Source organism: Bos indicus, chromosome 17 (genome assembly GCF_029378745.1).
Source record: "Bos indicus isolate NIAB-ARS_2022 breed Sahiwal x Tharparkar chromosome 17, NIAB-ARS_B.indTharparkar_mat_pri_1.0, whole genome shotgun sequence".
Lineage (NCBI taxonomy): Eukaryota > Metazoa > Chordata > Mammalia > Artiodactyla > Bovidae > Bos > Bos indicus.
Genome location: NC_091776.1, coordinates 62,134,305 through 62,151,868, shown reverse-complemented (window position 1 = coordinate 62,151,868; position 17,564 = coordinate 62,134,305). Strand labels below are relative to the sequence as shown.

The 17,564-nt window shown below is 36.9% G+C and overlaps 1 protein-coding gene across 1 annotated transcript in view; it reads right to left on the bottom strand.

The window, feature by feature from the left end:
* Positions 1-17,564, bottom strand: part of NAA25 (N-alpha-acetyltransferase 25, NatB auxiliary subunit) — a 64,262-nt gene that overhangs the window by 26,933 nt on the left and 19,765 nt on the right. Inside the window, exons 6-13 of the mRNA XM_019977367.2 lie at positions 17,253-17,360; positions 16,799-16,877; positions 15,413-15,524; positions 14,782-14,871; positions 13,368-13,537; positions 11,144-11,256; positions 3,693-3,900; positions 2,008-2,097 (exon numbers count right to left, since the gene is read on the bottom strand). Of these exons, the coding sequence (XP_019832926.1) occupies positions 2,008-2,097; positions 3,693-3,900; positions 11,144-11,256; positions 13,368-13,537; positions 14,782-14,871; positions 15,413-15,524; positions 16,799-16,877; positions 17,253-17,360 (970 nt within the window). The remainder of the gene's footprint in view (positions 1-2,007; positions 2,098-3,692; positions 3,901-11,143; positions 11,257-13,367; positions 13,538-14,781; positions 14,872-15,412; positions 15,525-16,798; positions 16,878-17,252; positions 17,361-17,564) is intronic.

Below are 17,564 nucleotides of genomic sequence, written 5' to 3'. Positions count from 1 at the left end.
AGAGTGAAAAAGTTGGCTTAAAGCTCAACATTCAGAAAACGAAGATCATGGCATCTGGTCCCATCAGTTCATGGGAAATAGATGGGGAAACAGTGTCAGACTTTATTTTTTTAGGCTCCAAAATCACTGTAGATGGTGACTGCAGCCATGAAATTAAAAGACGCTTACTCCTTGGAAGGAAAGTTATGACCAACCTAGATAGCATATTGAAAAGCAGAGACATTACTTTGCCAACAAACGTCCATCTAGTCAAGGCTATGGTTTTTCCTGTGGTCATGTATGGATGTGAGAGTTGGGACTGTGAAGAAAGCTGAGCGCCAAAGAATTGATGCTTTTGAACTGTGGTGTTGGAGAAGACTCTTGAGAGTCCCTTGGACTGTAAGGAGATCCAACCAGTCCATCCTAAAGGAGATCAGTCCTGGGTGTTCTTTGGAAGGAATGATGCTAAAGCTGAAACTCCAATACTTTGGCCACCTCATGCAAAGAGTTGACTCATTGGAAAAGACTCTGATGCTGGGAGGGATTGGGGACAGGAGGAGAAGGGGACGACAGAGGATGAGATGGCTGGATGGCATCACCGACTTGATGGACGTGAGTTTGAGTGAACTCTGGGAGTTGGTGATGGACAGGGAGGCCTGGCGTGCTACGATTCATGGGGTCGCAAAGAGTCAGACACGACTAAGCGACTGACCTGAATTCATATAAAGTACTTTCAAGTGCCTGATGATCAATAAGTGTCAAGTGTTATTATTATTATATGGTCAGATATCTTGCTCCAAAACCAAGAGATTAGGAAAACCATGTCATTATGAGCAAGAACAGATGCTACAAATAAGTGGGGAAGGGTATCTGGGTAGAGACCAAATTACTAAGTAATCAGTTCATTATGGTTTTTACATTAAGATGACTTTTACAGCTCTATGCAACCTTCTGAATCTGGGGCTTCTGATAGCAAGTACTCTGATGAAAAGAATTTCATCCCCACCTCCAGTAGAACACAGTATAACAAGCAGCAGCATATGGGTATATACAATATCCTACAAAAGTTCAGAAGGGGCACAAAATCTGCAATGAGGAAAGGGATGAAATCAAGACACACTTGTCAGAGGCACTCTTTGAGTTAAAGTTAGATGAAGGAGGTGATACAGTTATTTCAAAGAGAGGCAACGTGATGTTCAGTAACAGAAACAGCAACAACAAACAAGTAGATTTAGGGCTTTAAGTAGTTAAGAATCTGGAGATGCAGGCAGAAGCTAGATTAGAGAGCACTGTAAACCATCCTAAGAAGGCTGACCTTTATCCTCAAGAAAATAGGGCATCTCTGAAGGATTTTAAGCATGAGGAGGACATCAAAATTGAGTGCTTGGTGAAATGACCCACAAGAGCAGGGCTGTGTCTGCACACACCATTGTCTCCCCAGCCCTGTTTCTTCTGCAGTTTATTTTCATTAATAATAATGCAATAAGTAGCTAGTTATTTTTTCTCAAAAACTGCTAATAAGAGAAAATGTCAGAGCATGAGACCTAAAGAAAAGGCTGAACCATCAGCTGAATCATTCTTCTCTTGCTCAATGAGTCATGATGTTTCCTTTACCATGTAGTGTGTTTTTGTCTTAAATGGGTTAATCTGAACTATATTCCAAAAAAAAGTATATGCCCGTGTATATAATTTTAAATGAACAAAAATGGCTATTTCATTCCATGGATTCATACACCTATCTCTAAACTAGTTTCTCTGCATTTTAATTATTGTAACTTTGCAATAGGTTGTTTACTCACTATTCAGAAACATTTTAAAATAGAACAGATATCCGCTGATTTAAGATTATCCTGAATATACAGAGGATACTTGGGGGCCTGGGTTCTTCTAGAAGCACCCTGGAGAAAGGCAAGAAGAAAAACCTAAAAGCATAAATCAAAGTCTTGGATTATGTAATTAGTCTAAGGATTTATAATCAATAAAAACAAAGAGTAAAAATAAAGTTAAACTGAAATCACTGGTTTTTACCTGTTTCTCTCCATACATCAATAAGCACATGGACAGCAAGGAGACAGTAATAGTCTGAAAATTGCAATTCGGTTTTCAAACAGGATTTCCCTATAGGGGAAAAAAAAATTATATCTGTATTTTAAGATTTGTTCAATGATTATTGTCCCCAAAGAGTTATGTAAAGCAAGAAAACGACAGCAGGAAGAAGGGTAAAAGAAACTATTAAGAATAGAGTAAATACCAGAAGAAAATATGAGCCATGAATTAAAAGAGTCAAAAAAAGGTGAGACTACACTCAGCTGGAGCAAAAGGCTTTCAGAACAGAGGTGGTACTCCAAATAGTCCCAAAAGGACTATGCGAAAGGCTGTGAAAGGTTTCAAGTGAAGAAAAGAACAGATATCAAGAGCTATGTACAACTAGTGTAATATGCTCATTACTTCGCCTAGTTTTTAATACAGTTAGAGAAATACTAACATCATCCACTTAGATAATTTAATTTGTATTTTATCACACATATCTAAATAATTTGAACATCATCTACTTCTTTTTTTTTTTTTTGGGAACCCCCCTCCTCCGCTCAGCGCTCTTGCATCGCTCCCCCGTCAAACGATCTTGCCTGTCTTCTCCCTAATTGCCACCACTCCGGGTCCACCAATTGGAATCCACTCAGCTCAACGCCCCGTCCCTTTCCAGTGTTCCTGGATGACCCCTCGTTTTTATTCCAAGATTCCATCGGACCTCTAGCCCCGCACGGAGCAAGCCCATCTCGTCTCTGACCCATTCCCAGAACCCTCATTAGAGTCAGACATTTTTCGTGATTTCTTTCCCTCCAAGGTCACAAAAATTTCCCTACATCTTTCACGCTAGTGGCTGAGACTTTGGCGAGGAGGAAATGGAACTCTGGGACCCAAAAATACGGGTTCTGTTCCACACAGATTAGTCGATTAATCTTAAGAGGCCAGAATTCTCTCTTGCCCTCTCTTTAGCTGAGACCCGGGACACATGGCAGAGGGAATAAGACCACTATGTGCCTTAGTCCTTCTAATCTTGTCCCTTATAGCTTGATTCTCAGGCCCTGGAGGGTATCTCGTGGTGTAAGGGGAAAAGGTGTAGGTCCATTCTAAAAAGGCTTTAGAAAATAAGCGGAAATCGACAGCCTGCAGAATTAATGAGAAGGGTGGTGAAGGACAACACAGGAAAAAGAAGCAGGTTCTATAAGACGAAGGCCCGAGCGCCAGAGGATTAGGCCAAAGGCTGAGGTCGAACTGAGACTCCATCATCTACTTCTAAACTAAATATATACCTCACAATTTACAACATTCTTTTTGTTCATTGACATAGTCTGTATATGAAGAATACTAAGGCCTCCAAGCAGAAAATGTGACAATTATCATAAACTCTGCAACTCATCCGAATCCCAGTGTGATGAAAAGCTGGCTCACCAGCGCAGGAAGAATATGGCTATCTGGGGCCTATTAAAATTTTTTAAAACTCCAAGCTTAAGAAAGGTTTTGCATTTTATTACTTGGATAGTGTTGCCACTTGATAAAATATTTTTCCTGCCAAAAGCATTAAAACAGTGTGCTATGAGTAATTAGCCTCCAATTAAAAAAAAAAAGTATACAGACATTAAGAAAAAAAACCCCGACTTCTAAGTCTTAGCAGAGCAGGGAACTACTGAACACTTTGAAAGGTTGCTCACCAAATTCCAGTCCATGCTGGTACCTTAACATCAGTTCTCTGACCACACTCAGCTTCTGGTTCTTATCCATCGTATGGTACAAGCCAAGTAACCTCGTCAGCTGCACCACACACAAATGTCGCTGCAGAGCTCTGATGTCGGCAGGCAGTGCCAGCTTATCCTCTGTTGGTGTTGACAAAGGAACCACTCCGAGTAACTGATTAATAAACTGTAAAGTTGAAAGAAAAAAAAAGTACAGGTCTCAAGATGGAACTCATCTTTTAGTAGGTCACAATTAACAAATACTGAAATGGTCTAGAAAAAGACATCAAGGAGAAATACAAATTAAAGCTCCATTTTCTACCAAAATTGCCAACAAAACACTTCTAACAGTACACTTGCTGGTGAAACTCCACATGTGAAACATTCACTGCTGGTCAAGTGTTAATGCTAACACCATGCAGTATATGCATTAAAAGATGAAAAGAACTGTGAAAATGTTTCTTAAATCACAACACATTAACATAATATACAATGTAGCAATGAAAAAATTTATTGAGGAAGAAGGTTAAAAAAAAAAAACAATTACCCTAAAACAAATACTATTATACTACAAATAAATTCTTAAAGGAAACATTATACACTGAAGGGAATGTCAATAGCCTTAAATTGTTTTTTTGATTAAAGCTTTGAGATAATTATAGATTTGCATGAAGTTGTAAGAAATAACACAGATCCTATGTACCCTTCACCCAGTTTTTCCAATGGTAACATCTTTTTTTTTTTTTTGGCCATGCCGTGTGACATGCAACATTAGTTCCCCAACCAGGTATCAAACCTGTGGTCCCCTGCGGTGGAATCAGAGTCCTAACCACTGGACTAGGAAATTCTATCCCTCTGGTAACATCTTATATTAAAATGTTTTTAATTCCCTAAATATGGAATAAATTTTTAAAAACATGAGTTCCACAACCAGTTCAGTTGCAATACTGGCAAAAGTGAGTTAGAAGACTGAACTGGAGGGACCCCTACACTGCAGTCAGAGTGCCTGTTTACATGTCACACACGCTCGGGTGCTATACTTTGCAGCTGTCAGGATGTGAGAGCATGCTTGAGCGGCACAAATCTGGGGTTCTAAAAGCTGTTTATGGAAGAGAAATGCAGCCAAGGGGTCACTATATTTTGTGTCTTCCCTATATTTTAAGATCCAAAATTAATACATTATTTTAAAGGAAAAAAGTTCCAACTACACATTTATTAAACACAGGCTATTTTCACTCCCTTCCAAGATCCTATGAAGATGACAGTGAAGAACAAAAAAGGACGCACCCATAAGGATCAAGAACATGTGAAATGTGAAGAGATGACAGCCAGTAAAAAGCATTAACAAGATTTCAAAAGATAAAAGGCACAAGGGCAGGTGGTAGGTAATAACCAATGTATGGGGTCAAGAACGCTGGAATCCAGTAGTATGCAATGGGGAGGCCACCAATAAGCAGCAAGTCTCTTCTAGCTGCGGAGCCTTGGAAGACTCAGAAATTAAAGGCAGAAAGTATGTCTGAAAGCTAAAATGCTGTGGAACTTCAACAGGAGAATCTGCTAAATTCTAAAAAGTTAGACTCCTGCCAAGGTCACTGAGTGAATTCCTAAACCCAGTAGAAGTCAGGGTTTTCCTTCATCCCCAGGAGAAGCTGAACCAGAGACACTGTAGACTCAAGGGGAGACTGGAACGGATCTACTAACCTCACATTTCAGACAAACCCCTAAGAGGAGTTTTAAACGTTCATGGTTCTGTCAGACTGACTGGGGTGAAATGAACAAAAAACAAAAACATTAACTCCAAGAAAGAAAGTTGTATAAAAAAGCTATAATCTCCATATATAAAGTGGCATTAGTCATAAAAATATAAACACTGAATAATGACTATACTATATTGAGGGGAAAATAAGTAAGAGAAGAGGTAGAATGTTAGAAATGAAATTATTGCTTTCCACAGTAGGATCCCATGGACAGAGAAGTGTGGTGGGCTACGATTCATGGCGTTGCAAAGAATCAGACATGACTTAGCAACTAAACACACACACACAACAGGATACCAAGAGATAAAGACTGTAACCATAAAAATAAAGAAGTATATGAGCATAAAATTTAGAAATACAGCATTAAATAACAAAAGAAACAGTTAAGAGTTGAAAGTAATTTGTCTGCACAGAGCCAGAACCAGGGCTGGAGAAGGCAAAGAACTGCAATTGTTTTTCAAGATAAGCCTTGTAGTACCATTTGACTTCTTCAATTTTATACATGTAATTTTTAGACAGAAATAAAAATTGAAATTCCTACTCATCATGCAGTTTCACATCTGTCTTAACTTTGCTTCAATTTCTCTGCAACTGTGTGAATTTTAACTTTATTATGATCAGATAACCACATCTGTAACAAAAACTCTGTGGTATTAGTTTTCATGTTTTTTATTAAATGCCCACATAATTTTTATTGCCAGCTTTTCCATTCTTATAAGCCATTTTATATTTCTTGGAAACCATTTTATATATGTAGTTATGTTTATTATTAAGGCCTTCCAACAGGTTTTGTCATAAAACAATATGTTCATTCTCTGTTCTAGTCTTTACAGTTTTACTGCTATACAAAAAGTTTCTTTAAAAACTGGAACTATTTTATTGTTAACTTAAAACCCCAAGACAAAGTAAACCAAATATAAAAATGTCACCAGGGGTGAGACACTTTGGGATAACTGAACTGTATATGGTCCATTCTTAGGGACCAGTCCCATTTTAGAACGTGTCTCCTAATTCAGTGGGACAGCAGTTCTGTGTGATTACTTGGAGAGTCCACAATCCTCTGACAAACATACTGCTGAATGGCAGAATTTTTAGCTACTGAAGTCATCCTACATTTAAAAAGTTGTGGCAGCATAATTACCCCTCTCAATTTAAAAGTTTACATAGGACTACAAAACTCACTGCAATAGCCTTCAACCCTTCGTCTCACTGAACAATGACCAACTCAACACTGCTAGTATTTCGCTATTTCTAGAGGGTTCCTCCCAGTAGATTATTACTATATGGGGTCACAGAGGTGACCTAAGATTTTCAAACATGTCGATAAAGCAGAGCTTCTGGTTCTAAAACTGTGCTAGCAAACCTATATGAATCTCAGCTTAATGAGATGTAAGCACTCCTCTAATGCATTCCCATCATTTGATGCTTTAATTTACAAGATGGTAAGCACTATGAAGCATGGTCAATTGTTCCCTACCTTAGCACTCAGCACATAACATGGGTGACACTTACTGAACGAATCTCTCTCTCCCACATGGTTCTATTTTCTGCTTTAATCCCTCCAGTAGCATGAAACTCACACGCTGCCTTTTTAGAGAATTGTGACTATAAAAAAGATCTTTTTCTCACTGAGCCAAATTCTTAACTCCCTGCAACAACTTCTTGCTGGTCCCTGTTCTTATCCCTCTTCTACAGGAGAGCTTTTCAAATTAGGAGAAATAAAGTACTGTCAGCACCAGACCAAACATCTCTCTTCCAATCAACTGTTTCTCAAAGATTTTCAAGTATAACCCAGAACCTTCTTTTCTGGATATGTTACAATTTATCTAGAAAACTTCTAAAGCTTAGTCTGAGCTTAACAGCACTCCAAGAATAACCTTTTCTCAACCAAAAGTGAATGGTGGCAGTCATTTCAGAATCCAACAGAGAATACCGGCTACTTACCAGTTTGGGAAAGCACTGCTCCATCTGCCCTAGATGTGTAACCTCAAGACTGCCAGAGCACTGAGTGCAGGTGGACTAAGGGTACGGTCATGAGACAAACGCTGTAGTCATCACCACTGCACTCCCACTGAGCTTCACTCATTCCACATGGGGGTGACAAAGGCTTTCTGGAAGAACAGACGGTGGGAGCCCTGTGACAGGAAGACTTCCAACCTCCACCAATTAAGAGCTTTTTATAAGTAAAGCTGACAAAAGGTCACAGACTTTCTTGATAGACACTAGTATTTCTTAATATAGTGCTATATCCTACCCTGGGCACACTGTTCTTCCAACTGGTAGAGTACTCCAACTGCCCATTACCCAAGGATACTCAGGGCTAAATGCTTAAAAATCTTTAATATGCAGGAAGGTATGAACTTCTCATTAATGGGTGAACTATCTGATCCAATACACGTTGCTGTGGATGAGGAGTCGAAAGGTTCGCCACTTCAGCATGTAATTGATTTGCATTGATTTAATCACATGAAAAAAATCCTGATAGTTGACAATTAACTACAATATGGTACCCAGGCTTAGATCCCTGAAGAGACAAAGGACACTAATGGAAAAGCTACAGAAATACAAATAAAAGTCTAAAGGCCAATTAACAGTTACCAGTTTCTTAGTTCTGACAAATGTACCACTGTTTTTAAGACGTTAACATTGGGGAAAGCTGGGTGAAGGGTAGAGTGTAACTTTCTTTACTATATTTACAACTTTCCTATAAATGTAGTTATTCCAAAATGAAGGGTTTTTTCCCTTTAATTTTATTGAAGTATAGTTGCTACAATATTGTATTAGTCTCAGATATACAGAAAAGTGACTTAGCTATATTTTTTCCAGATTCTTTTACATTATAGGCTTTTATAAGATATTGAATATAGTTTCCTGTGCTTTTTATTTATCTATTTTATATATAGTAGTGTGTGTATCTGTTAATACTATACCCCTAATTTACCCCTTCCCCCCTTGTTCCCCTCTGGTAACCATAATTTTGCTTTCTACACCTGTGAGTCTGTTTCTGTTTTGTAAATAAGTTCCTTTGTATCATTTTTTAGATTGCACACATAAGTGATATATTTGTCTTTGACTTACTTCGTTTAGTATGATAATCTCTAGGTCCATCTATGCTGCAAATGGCGACATTTCATTCTTTTTTATAGCTAATATCTCATTTCATGTGTGTGTATGTCTACGATGTATGTATGTAAGGGCTTCCCTGGTGGTGCAAGAGTAAAGAATCCACCTGCCAATGCAGGAGATGTGAGTTCAATCCCTGGGTTGGAAGATCCCCTGGAGAAGGAAATGGCAACCCACACCAGTACTCTTGCCTGGAAAATCCCATGGACAGAGAAGGCTGGTGGGCTACAGTCCATAAAGGTGAAAAAGAGTCGACATGACTTAGCAACTGAACAACAATATATGTATATATGTGTGTGCATATAGACATAGATCTACACATGCCATATCTTCTTTATACAGTTATATGCTGATGAATACTTAGGTTGCCTTCTTGTCTTTACTACTATAAACGGTGCTGCTATGAACACTGGGATGCATGTTATCTTTTCAAATTAGAGTTTTCATCTTTTCTGGCTATATGCCCAGGAGTAGGATTGCTGGATCACACGGTAGTTCTATTTTCACTTATTTAGGAACTTCCATACTGTTTTCCACAGTGGCTGCACAAATTTACACTCCCACCAACAGTATAGGAGGGTTCCTTTTCTCCATACCCTCTCTAGCATTTATTATTTGCAGACTTTTTTTTTGCAGACTTTTTGTTGAAAGCCATTCTGACTGGAATAAGGTGATAGTTCATTGTAGCTTTGATTTGCATTTCTCTAATAATCAGTGATGTTGTATATCTTTTCATGTGCCTGTAGGCCAACTGCATGTCTTCTTCAGAGAAATGTCTATTTGGGTCTTCAAGGTTTATTTTTTAAAAATCCCTAAGATTTGATGACTGTTTCAGCAAGAATAAATCGTGATTTGACAAAATCAGCAATTAACTGCTACAGTTTTGAAAAAATCAGAGACAAGACATTAAAAGCAAAGTCCACTGGACTTCATCAAACTTTAAAATTTTACTCTGGGAGTTTCCTGGTGGTCCACTGGCTAGGACTCAGTGCTTTCACTGCTGAGGTTTGACCCCCAGCCAGGGAGCTAAGATCCTGCAAGTCCCATGACATGGGCAAAAACACAACTTTGCTCTGCAAAGGATCCTGTTAAGAAGATGAAAAGACAAGCTGGGAGAAAATATTTGAAACCACATATCTGACAAAGGACTTATATCCAGAATATCTAAAGAATTCTCAAAACTCAACAGTAAAAATCCCTGGTGGCTCAGATGGTAAAGCATCTGCCTACAATTCAGGAGACCTGGGTTCGATCCCTGGGTTGGAAGATCCCCTGGAGAAGGAAATGGCAACCCACTCCAGTACTCTTGTCTGGAAAATCCCATGGACGGAGGAACCTAGTAGGCTGCAGTCCATGGGGTCACAAAGAGTTAGACACAACTGACCAACTTCAACAGTAAAAAAAAAAAAAAACAATTAGAAAATGAGCAAAAGATAATAACAGACATTTCACTGAGGAGAAAATACAGATGGCACATCAGCACATGAAAAAATGTTTAACAATATTAACCATTAGGAAAATGCACATTAAAACCATAATGAAATATCACTACATATTTATTAGAATGGCAAAAATTAAAAATTGTGATAATACCTAATGCTAATGAGGATGCAGAAAAACCAGATGACTCATACATAGCTAATAGGAATTTAAAAGACCTAGTCACTGTGGAAAAGTTAGGCCTTTTCTCTAAAAAGCTAAACATGCAGCTGCCATAAGATCCCACAACTGAACTCCTGGGCATTTTCTCAGAGAAATGAAGACTTAGGTTCAAGTAAAAAACCTGCATGCAAATGTTCACAGCAGCTCTATTTGTAATAGCCTAAAACCTGAGACACCCAGATGTTCTTCAACAAGTTAAAGTAACTTGTGGTACATCCATATCAAGGAATATTATTCAGAATAATATTGCAGTACCAGCAATGAACATGGTACATGTAACAACACAGATGAACTCCAGGGAATTTTGCTGAGTAAAGAAAGTTATACATAATATGATTCCATTATATAACATTCTTAAAATGATAAAATTGTGGAAAAAGAAAACATATTAACAGTTGCTAAGGGAGAGGGATGGGTAAAGGAGAAGATACAGGGAGGTGGCTGTGGGCAGAAAAGGGTAGGCAGCACATGGGGGGCACTCTGGTGTCAGAACTACTATGCATCTTGTCTACGTAGTGGCCACATGAATCCACATGCACTACACACACAAGCACACCACACATATACATACAAGTGAATGCACGTAAAACTGGTAAAATCTGAATAGGCAAAGTGGGTGAAAGACATACAAATCTCTTTGCATTATTTCTCTCTCTCTCTCTCTACACACACACCAGGAGAACTCAATTACCTACCAGGGGCTTATTCTCACTGAGGCCCAGCTTTACAAGAAATTATGCCTTAAATCTGATAGCACCTAGACTACTTGGCTTGATAGAGCAATATCTTGATAATCTCACATTCACTACTTTCAGCCAGTTTAGAGAAGAAACATGAACTCTTAACCTAGTTACAATAAATACAGGTAACCAACAGACCCCTACTTACTTTTGTACACTGTGTAGCAGGCAAGAGGTCAACAAACACCTTGAGGTCTGTGAAACAACAAGGTTTATCCCCAAACTTTTTAAAATACTGGAACATTAATTCCTCTGGATCACCTAAGAGAGAGGAGGGTAAAATATCACTAAATAATTCATGGACTAAAGAAATTTCTAATTTAAGTGATAAGTCTGATTTGAGAAACATTTATTTAAATTAAATGAAAATTTGCTTCAATGAGAATGAAGATGACAATGAGGGCAGGAAGATAGCTTGCTAGTTTAAAAATAAATGAATACTTGAAAAAGAAGTTGAATCTTACCAGTTATTACACTGAGGAAATGTGAAGTTTTTCATTCAACTGAAGTTTAAATAGTTAAAAAGTTTTCATTAAAGTTTAAATACTTGAGTCTATACGCAAGCATAAAACAAACATGCTTTTCTCCAGTTCTTGAACTACTTAATAAATGTTAAATAAATGTTAACTGCATGAAAGATAATGTTTGTAAACAGGCACACCAACAGAAGAGAAAGTCAATGGGAAGAGCCGTGGGCCAATAACTCCAAAGTCAAAATGTAAAATTTAAACCTGGATATGCAGAAAGCTACCAGCTCATTTTATTTTTCCTCAAATTAAAAATAAAAACAATAAAAGTAGAATGCTCTCAAACTGAACTAGACTTAGGAAGCACAGATTTTTAATAAGATCTCTGTAAGATTTCAGGCCTCAGTTCCTTCTGTTTCTAGGAACAGAGATCCCATAGCTTTAATCAGATTCTCACAGGTCTCTGTGATCCAAAAGAGACTAAGAATCACTCACTGGTAAGAAAAAGACAAAAACTTCTATGTGTGGAGATTAGGCAAATCCAATTTGTAAGATTCAGGTGGGTGAGAGGGAAGAGAAAGATAGGAGATGAATATAATAGCAAGTGTGAAAGCAGATCCAAATAGTTTTCTTTCCAGCTTTGGAAAGAAAGCAATTTTTTTTTTTTTGCCTGCACCATGCAGCTTGTGGGATCCTACTTCCTCAACTTGGGATTGAACCCAGGCCCCCTGCAGTGGAAGCACAGAGTCCTAACCACTGGACCACTGGAAATCCAAAAAAAACAATTCTTTGAAATATATTTTAACATATTTTGCTGAAAGTCACGTGAAGAATTTTCATTTGCAATTCGGGAATAAATACAAACTAAAGTGACTAAGGTAGACCCAAAGAAAGAAGTCAACATGGAATTCAAAACTGGCTGTGAATAATCGACATACAGAATGACAGAGGTAGCCAGTTAATTTTAGAATAAACTGCAGAAAACATTAATTACATGATTAGAAGGGACAGAGATGTTCTAAGATAGGTTTTAGGTATTGAGAAGTGCTCATCATCTGAGGACAACTGGTCCCTAAAAAACCCTCTTAATCAAGTTTTAATGAGAACCAAATTTCTATAATGATGAATGGGGTGGGGGGGAGGGGAAAGGTTCTTTGGAGCTTTATCTTAAAAAAAAAAAAAAAAAAAAGAAAAGAAACTGAAAATGTTTTTAAAGTTCACGATCCTAAACCTAACAAAATTTAGGGTATAATTAAAACTGAAGCTAATTCTAATTCTTAATATGAGCTGATTTTGGCTGGGAACAGTGCTTTTTCCCCATAAAACGGTGAACTAGTACAATATGACCACATTCACTCTTGTGCAGTAAGCTCAACAAGAACCATTTTAGAAAAACATCTAAGCACTTTCATCACATTTCCTGAAGGTCTCTCTTAATGCTCTACTATCCAAATCATTCTTTTCTCTCATCTTGTCATTATCCTTATAAATTTTCTCAACTGTTAACTGCTCTAAGTTGGCCAGAAGTTATTTTATCAATGGTTTTGTGAGTGCTTAGAGTAGATTTTCAAGAAATTCATTCATTCATTTCTTGAAATCCTCGAACTTTTACAGAACTGGCTATTTTACTTTGAAATCGATTTTGATATTATTGTTAGGTCAGCAAAAGAATGCCTGACAAAGACTCTGATGGCATAGAGAGAAATGTTAAAGTTAAGCCAAGTTGCACATGTGACTGAGGCCTAATTTTATTAGTGATCCATTCATCAGTAAGGTTAAGAAGACACTTGCTTCACAAAACACAACTTTATCACTGTAGGCCTCAGAGAACAGATACCGCCCTTGGCTACCGAGTGTGTCTTTATCCCTTCTCCATGGTTCCCAAATAGCATTACAGCTTCTTACCCAGTTTGTACTCATCATTAAAACCCTGACGTCGTAAACGTCTAATCAGCTCCAGTTTAGCTAGATGGGGTCCTCGGAGATGGCGAGAATTTTTAGATTCTTCTGTTATCCGATCTTCTATAAACCTCACAGCTTCTTCTGCAGAATAATGTACTTCTCCTTCTAAAGAGCTGGGTATAAACACATGAAAAAGGTATTTTGTGCCTCTATTCTTCTGTGCCAAAACTTACAAGTCAAGCCAAACTGATTTCAAGAAACAAATTAAAAATAAAAAAAAGTATCTGATAACAAAAAAACAATACAAATGAGAATAAACGCTATGAGCATATTCTGATGGTTAGTATGATACATGATTCCTCCCAGTTCTGGCATCTGATTATTACAGAGACTAACCACGTCTACTGCTTTCTTAAAAAAACATTATATATTTTTCATATATAAAATATTACCCAATTAAAAATATAAGTAAATTTTAGTGCTAAGAAAATGAGTCTGAGAAAAATTAGACACTTAGTTAATATTATAAAGTAAACATCAGTTCATAATTGATTATCATGAGTCTTATTTCCTTATTCACTTTTTTAAAAGATCCTATTTATGAATACTGTCTGTAATAGTCCCCAAAACAGGAATCGGCAACAATACAAGTACCCATCAACAGGAGACAGATTGAATGAATTTTGTACATTTCTAAAACGGAGTTCTCTTAAGTCACTAAAAAGAATTAATCAAATCTGTGTTTACTATATATGGAAAGACGCCCAAGATACATTTTAAGGCGGGAGAATATCAAGTTGTAAATCATTACATCTAAAAGAATTTCATTTTTATGTTAAATAAGAATAGTTATGTTAGTATATGCATAATATAAATAAATTTGGAAGACACCAAAGTCTTTTTCAAATAAATGTGGAAGATATCAAACTATTATCAAGAGTAATTTCTGTCAATCATACCTCAATAAAACTGGGGAAAAAAACATCCTGGGGTGACAGGGTCTAGGAACTAACATTTTTTTCACACCATACATTTCTGTCCTAATTTAGGATTTTTACAATGGACATGTATTTATTTTAAAATTTTAAAATGGAAAAAAAAATCTTTCTTTGAAAGAGATACATTATTGAGACAGAATTCAATTAGGCTTATAAGGAAAGTGAAGTCGCTCAGTCGTGTCTGACTCTGTGACCCCATGGACTGTAGCCTACCAGGCTCCACCCTCAAGGGATTCTCCAGGCAAGAGTACTGGAGTGGGTTGCCAGTACCTTCTCCAGGGGATCTTCCCGACCCAGGGATTGAACCCGGGTCTCCCTCATTCCAGGTAGACGCTTTAACCTCTGAGCCACCTGAGAAGATCATCTTTTTACTACAACATATTAAAAAGTGCTGTAATTCAGGAGAAGAGACAACTTACTGTTCACCTTCAGCAGGAGGAGTCCAGGCCTCTTCAATCAGTCGAAAGACAGAATCGAAATAAGTCAGATAGAACTGCCAGTCATCTGAGCTAAAATCAGATTGAATGGTGCACACAGGATTAAACCCAAGTTGTGACAAATCTGCCTGAGGAACCATGATACTCAACTTATTTTCTAAGTGATATTTTAGTCTTCATTAGGAGAAATCCAATCTTCCCTCTGGGTTTCTTCTACAGCCCTAAAAGGGCAGCAACTCCAAAGATATTTTCAAGGTCAAACACTTCTAAGAAGCTATTTTTTCCTTCAATAAAATAACCAGGTCTAAAAACCTAATATTTTTTATAGAAAACCCGCCACATCAGTGCTTCCTAGGTGGGCTGGGGGGAGACCAATACTTAGTTTGACAAATTAATGAAATTTCAGCATTCATTCTGAATACTCAGCATCCTGGTCGCAAAAGTTCCACTATACCTCTTTACTGAAAGATGAAGGCTCATCAAAAACTTTTAAAAAATATCCAGGACACACAACTAAAGGACTTCACTTTATGCCCAGAAATCTCAAAAGATATAGTCCAAAAAAATCAAAAAGCCCCACCCTATTCTCATAGTCCAAGAAGCATCTACTTACTTTTTCAGTAAGAGGCGCCGAGAAAGGGCGTTACACTCTGGCCACCTGCTCAGTTTCTTATACATAGCCATGCATTTATTTTCCCGACTCTGAATCTCACTTGTCAACTTCTCTACAATTAAAAGCAATAAAAGCTAGTAAGCTGGTTTCATTTTCACTCAGAAATCAGAACAAAGTCCAAATACAATAAGGAAATTGTCACATGTTCTTAAAATTCACTCTCTCAGAAAATGGGATCACCGTTAGATACAAAGTTCTATCTCATAAAGGTTATTTTCCTGAAAAGAAAAATAGTATATTTCTGATATAAACTTTTAAATCCTGTTTTCCTATAGAATAAAAGGATCCAGAACATATAGAGTTGAAGATCTAGTATATGGGATACACATAAAATCCCAAGAGTATCTAAGGACTATATATTTAGACCATAGACTGACCATCCACACACTTTCAAAACACTGAATAAGCTTGGCCTTGAACAAGATGAGAAAGGGGAGATGTTAGGAGGAAGATGAAAAGAAATGAATCAAATTCTTCCGACAGCTGGGAACAAAAAAACTAGGATTAAATTTCTGACCAAATTACATCTGCCCTGTTCTTTTAAAACAGTTTAGCAGATTAAGGATGCCAACAATTACATTATGAATTTTCTATAGAAAATTTAAACTTTAACTATCCATAGAACTACAACCTAACTGAATAAAAATACAAAGTTGACTTCTACTCACCTGCAAGGAGGCCAAAGTTAGAAAGTAACATTAAAAATAAAAACAAAACTCTTCCTACATTTTACAGAATTAAAATAGTTAAAACTATCAGTTACTGATGTGGTTTTAGTAAAGGATACATTATTGTTGTATGAAACAAAATCTTTTTCATGGCTGGACCTAATGAGAGTTATGAGGCCATAAAAGAAACTGACCATAAAGTCACAATTAAAAAAAGAGAGTTGTCAAAACGATAACTGCATTCCCATGAATTTCTCCTAAGGAAATCAAAGATGTGTAAATATTTAGGAAACAAATTGTTATAAATGTCTAAAACCAGAGAAATAGTTAATACCATCTATGAAGTTCATACAAATAAATTTTCCAACAAAAAGAAAAAAAGTATTTTCACAACAACAGAAAAGAGCTCTAACTTCTTTAACACGTAAAGTGCTCTTGCAAATCAATAAGAAGATTAACCAAATTTTTAGAAATAGGGAAAGACTAAGGAAAAGCAGCACAGAGAAGAAAACATTAATGATTTTTAAACAATTGAAAAAATAATTATGCTCCCTCATGGCTAAATAAAAAATTGTTAAGGTATGTTTTATCTAACTGAAAAACAAAAAGTTTGATAATATAGATAGGTAAGTATGTAAAGAAACAGGCCCTCAATTACCTCCTAATTTTCCTCTGATAACATCCAAGGCTTCCTGGTACTTTCCCAAACGTTCCAGGATCATATAATAAAGTTCAACCTTATAGAAAAAACAAACAAAAAGTGTAACCACTGAAACTTTTCATTAATAAAGAGATATGTCATTTATATGTTTTTTAAAAGCTGTCTAATAGAAAAGAACACTATCTTCAAATAAGATGAAATTAACAGTGAGAATCAGGCAGCAGTATCTCCCCTATCTGTGTATATCTCAACCGAGAACACTTGCTCGAAGCACGCAAGAAACAACAGCTCCTTCATTCACCACACCTGGGCTGGGGAATTCCACAGTTTCACATTTACACCAAAGACAAGAGTGAGGAACTAGTTCTCTAAAGGGAATAAAGCAACAATTCATAATGTTGTAACAGTATCAAAAACATGCAAATACAAAAGTGGGGTTTAAATTACTCACTTCAGCCTCTGCTTCTATCTTGTCCTCTTTCACCATTTTTTCTACCATTCTCTCAGCCAGGGGCAGAAACATTGTTTTTGAAAGGTTTTCATCCTGTGCTGATATAGACTGGAGGAGAAAGATACATGTTTCATTCTAATTTCTTCCCTGTTTGCACTATTTATATTATCGCCATGCAGACTATTATTGTGACTCTGGCCCATAATTAACAAACCACTATGTCAAATATCAGACCTAATTTGAATTTACCAAGAAGATACATTAGAGATGGTTTGCTTTACAAGAGATTTCTTAAGATTATCTTACACATTC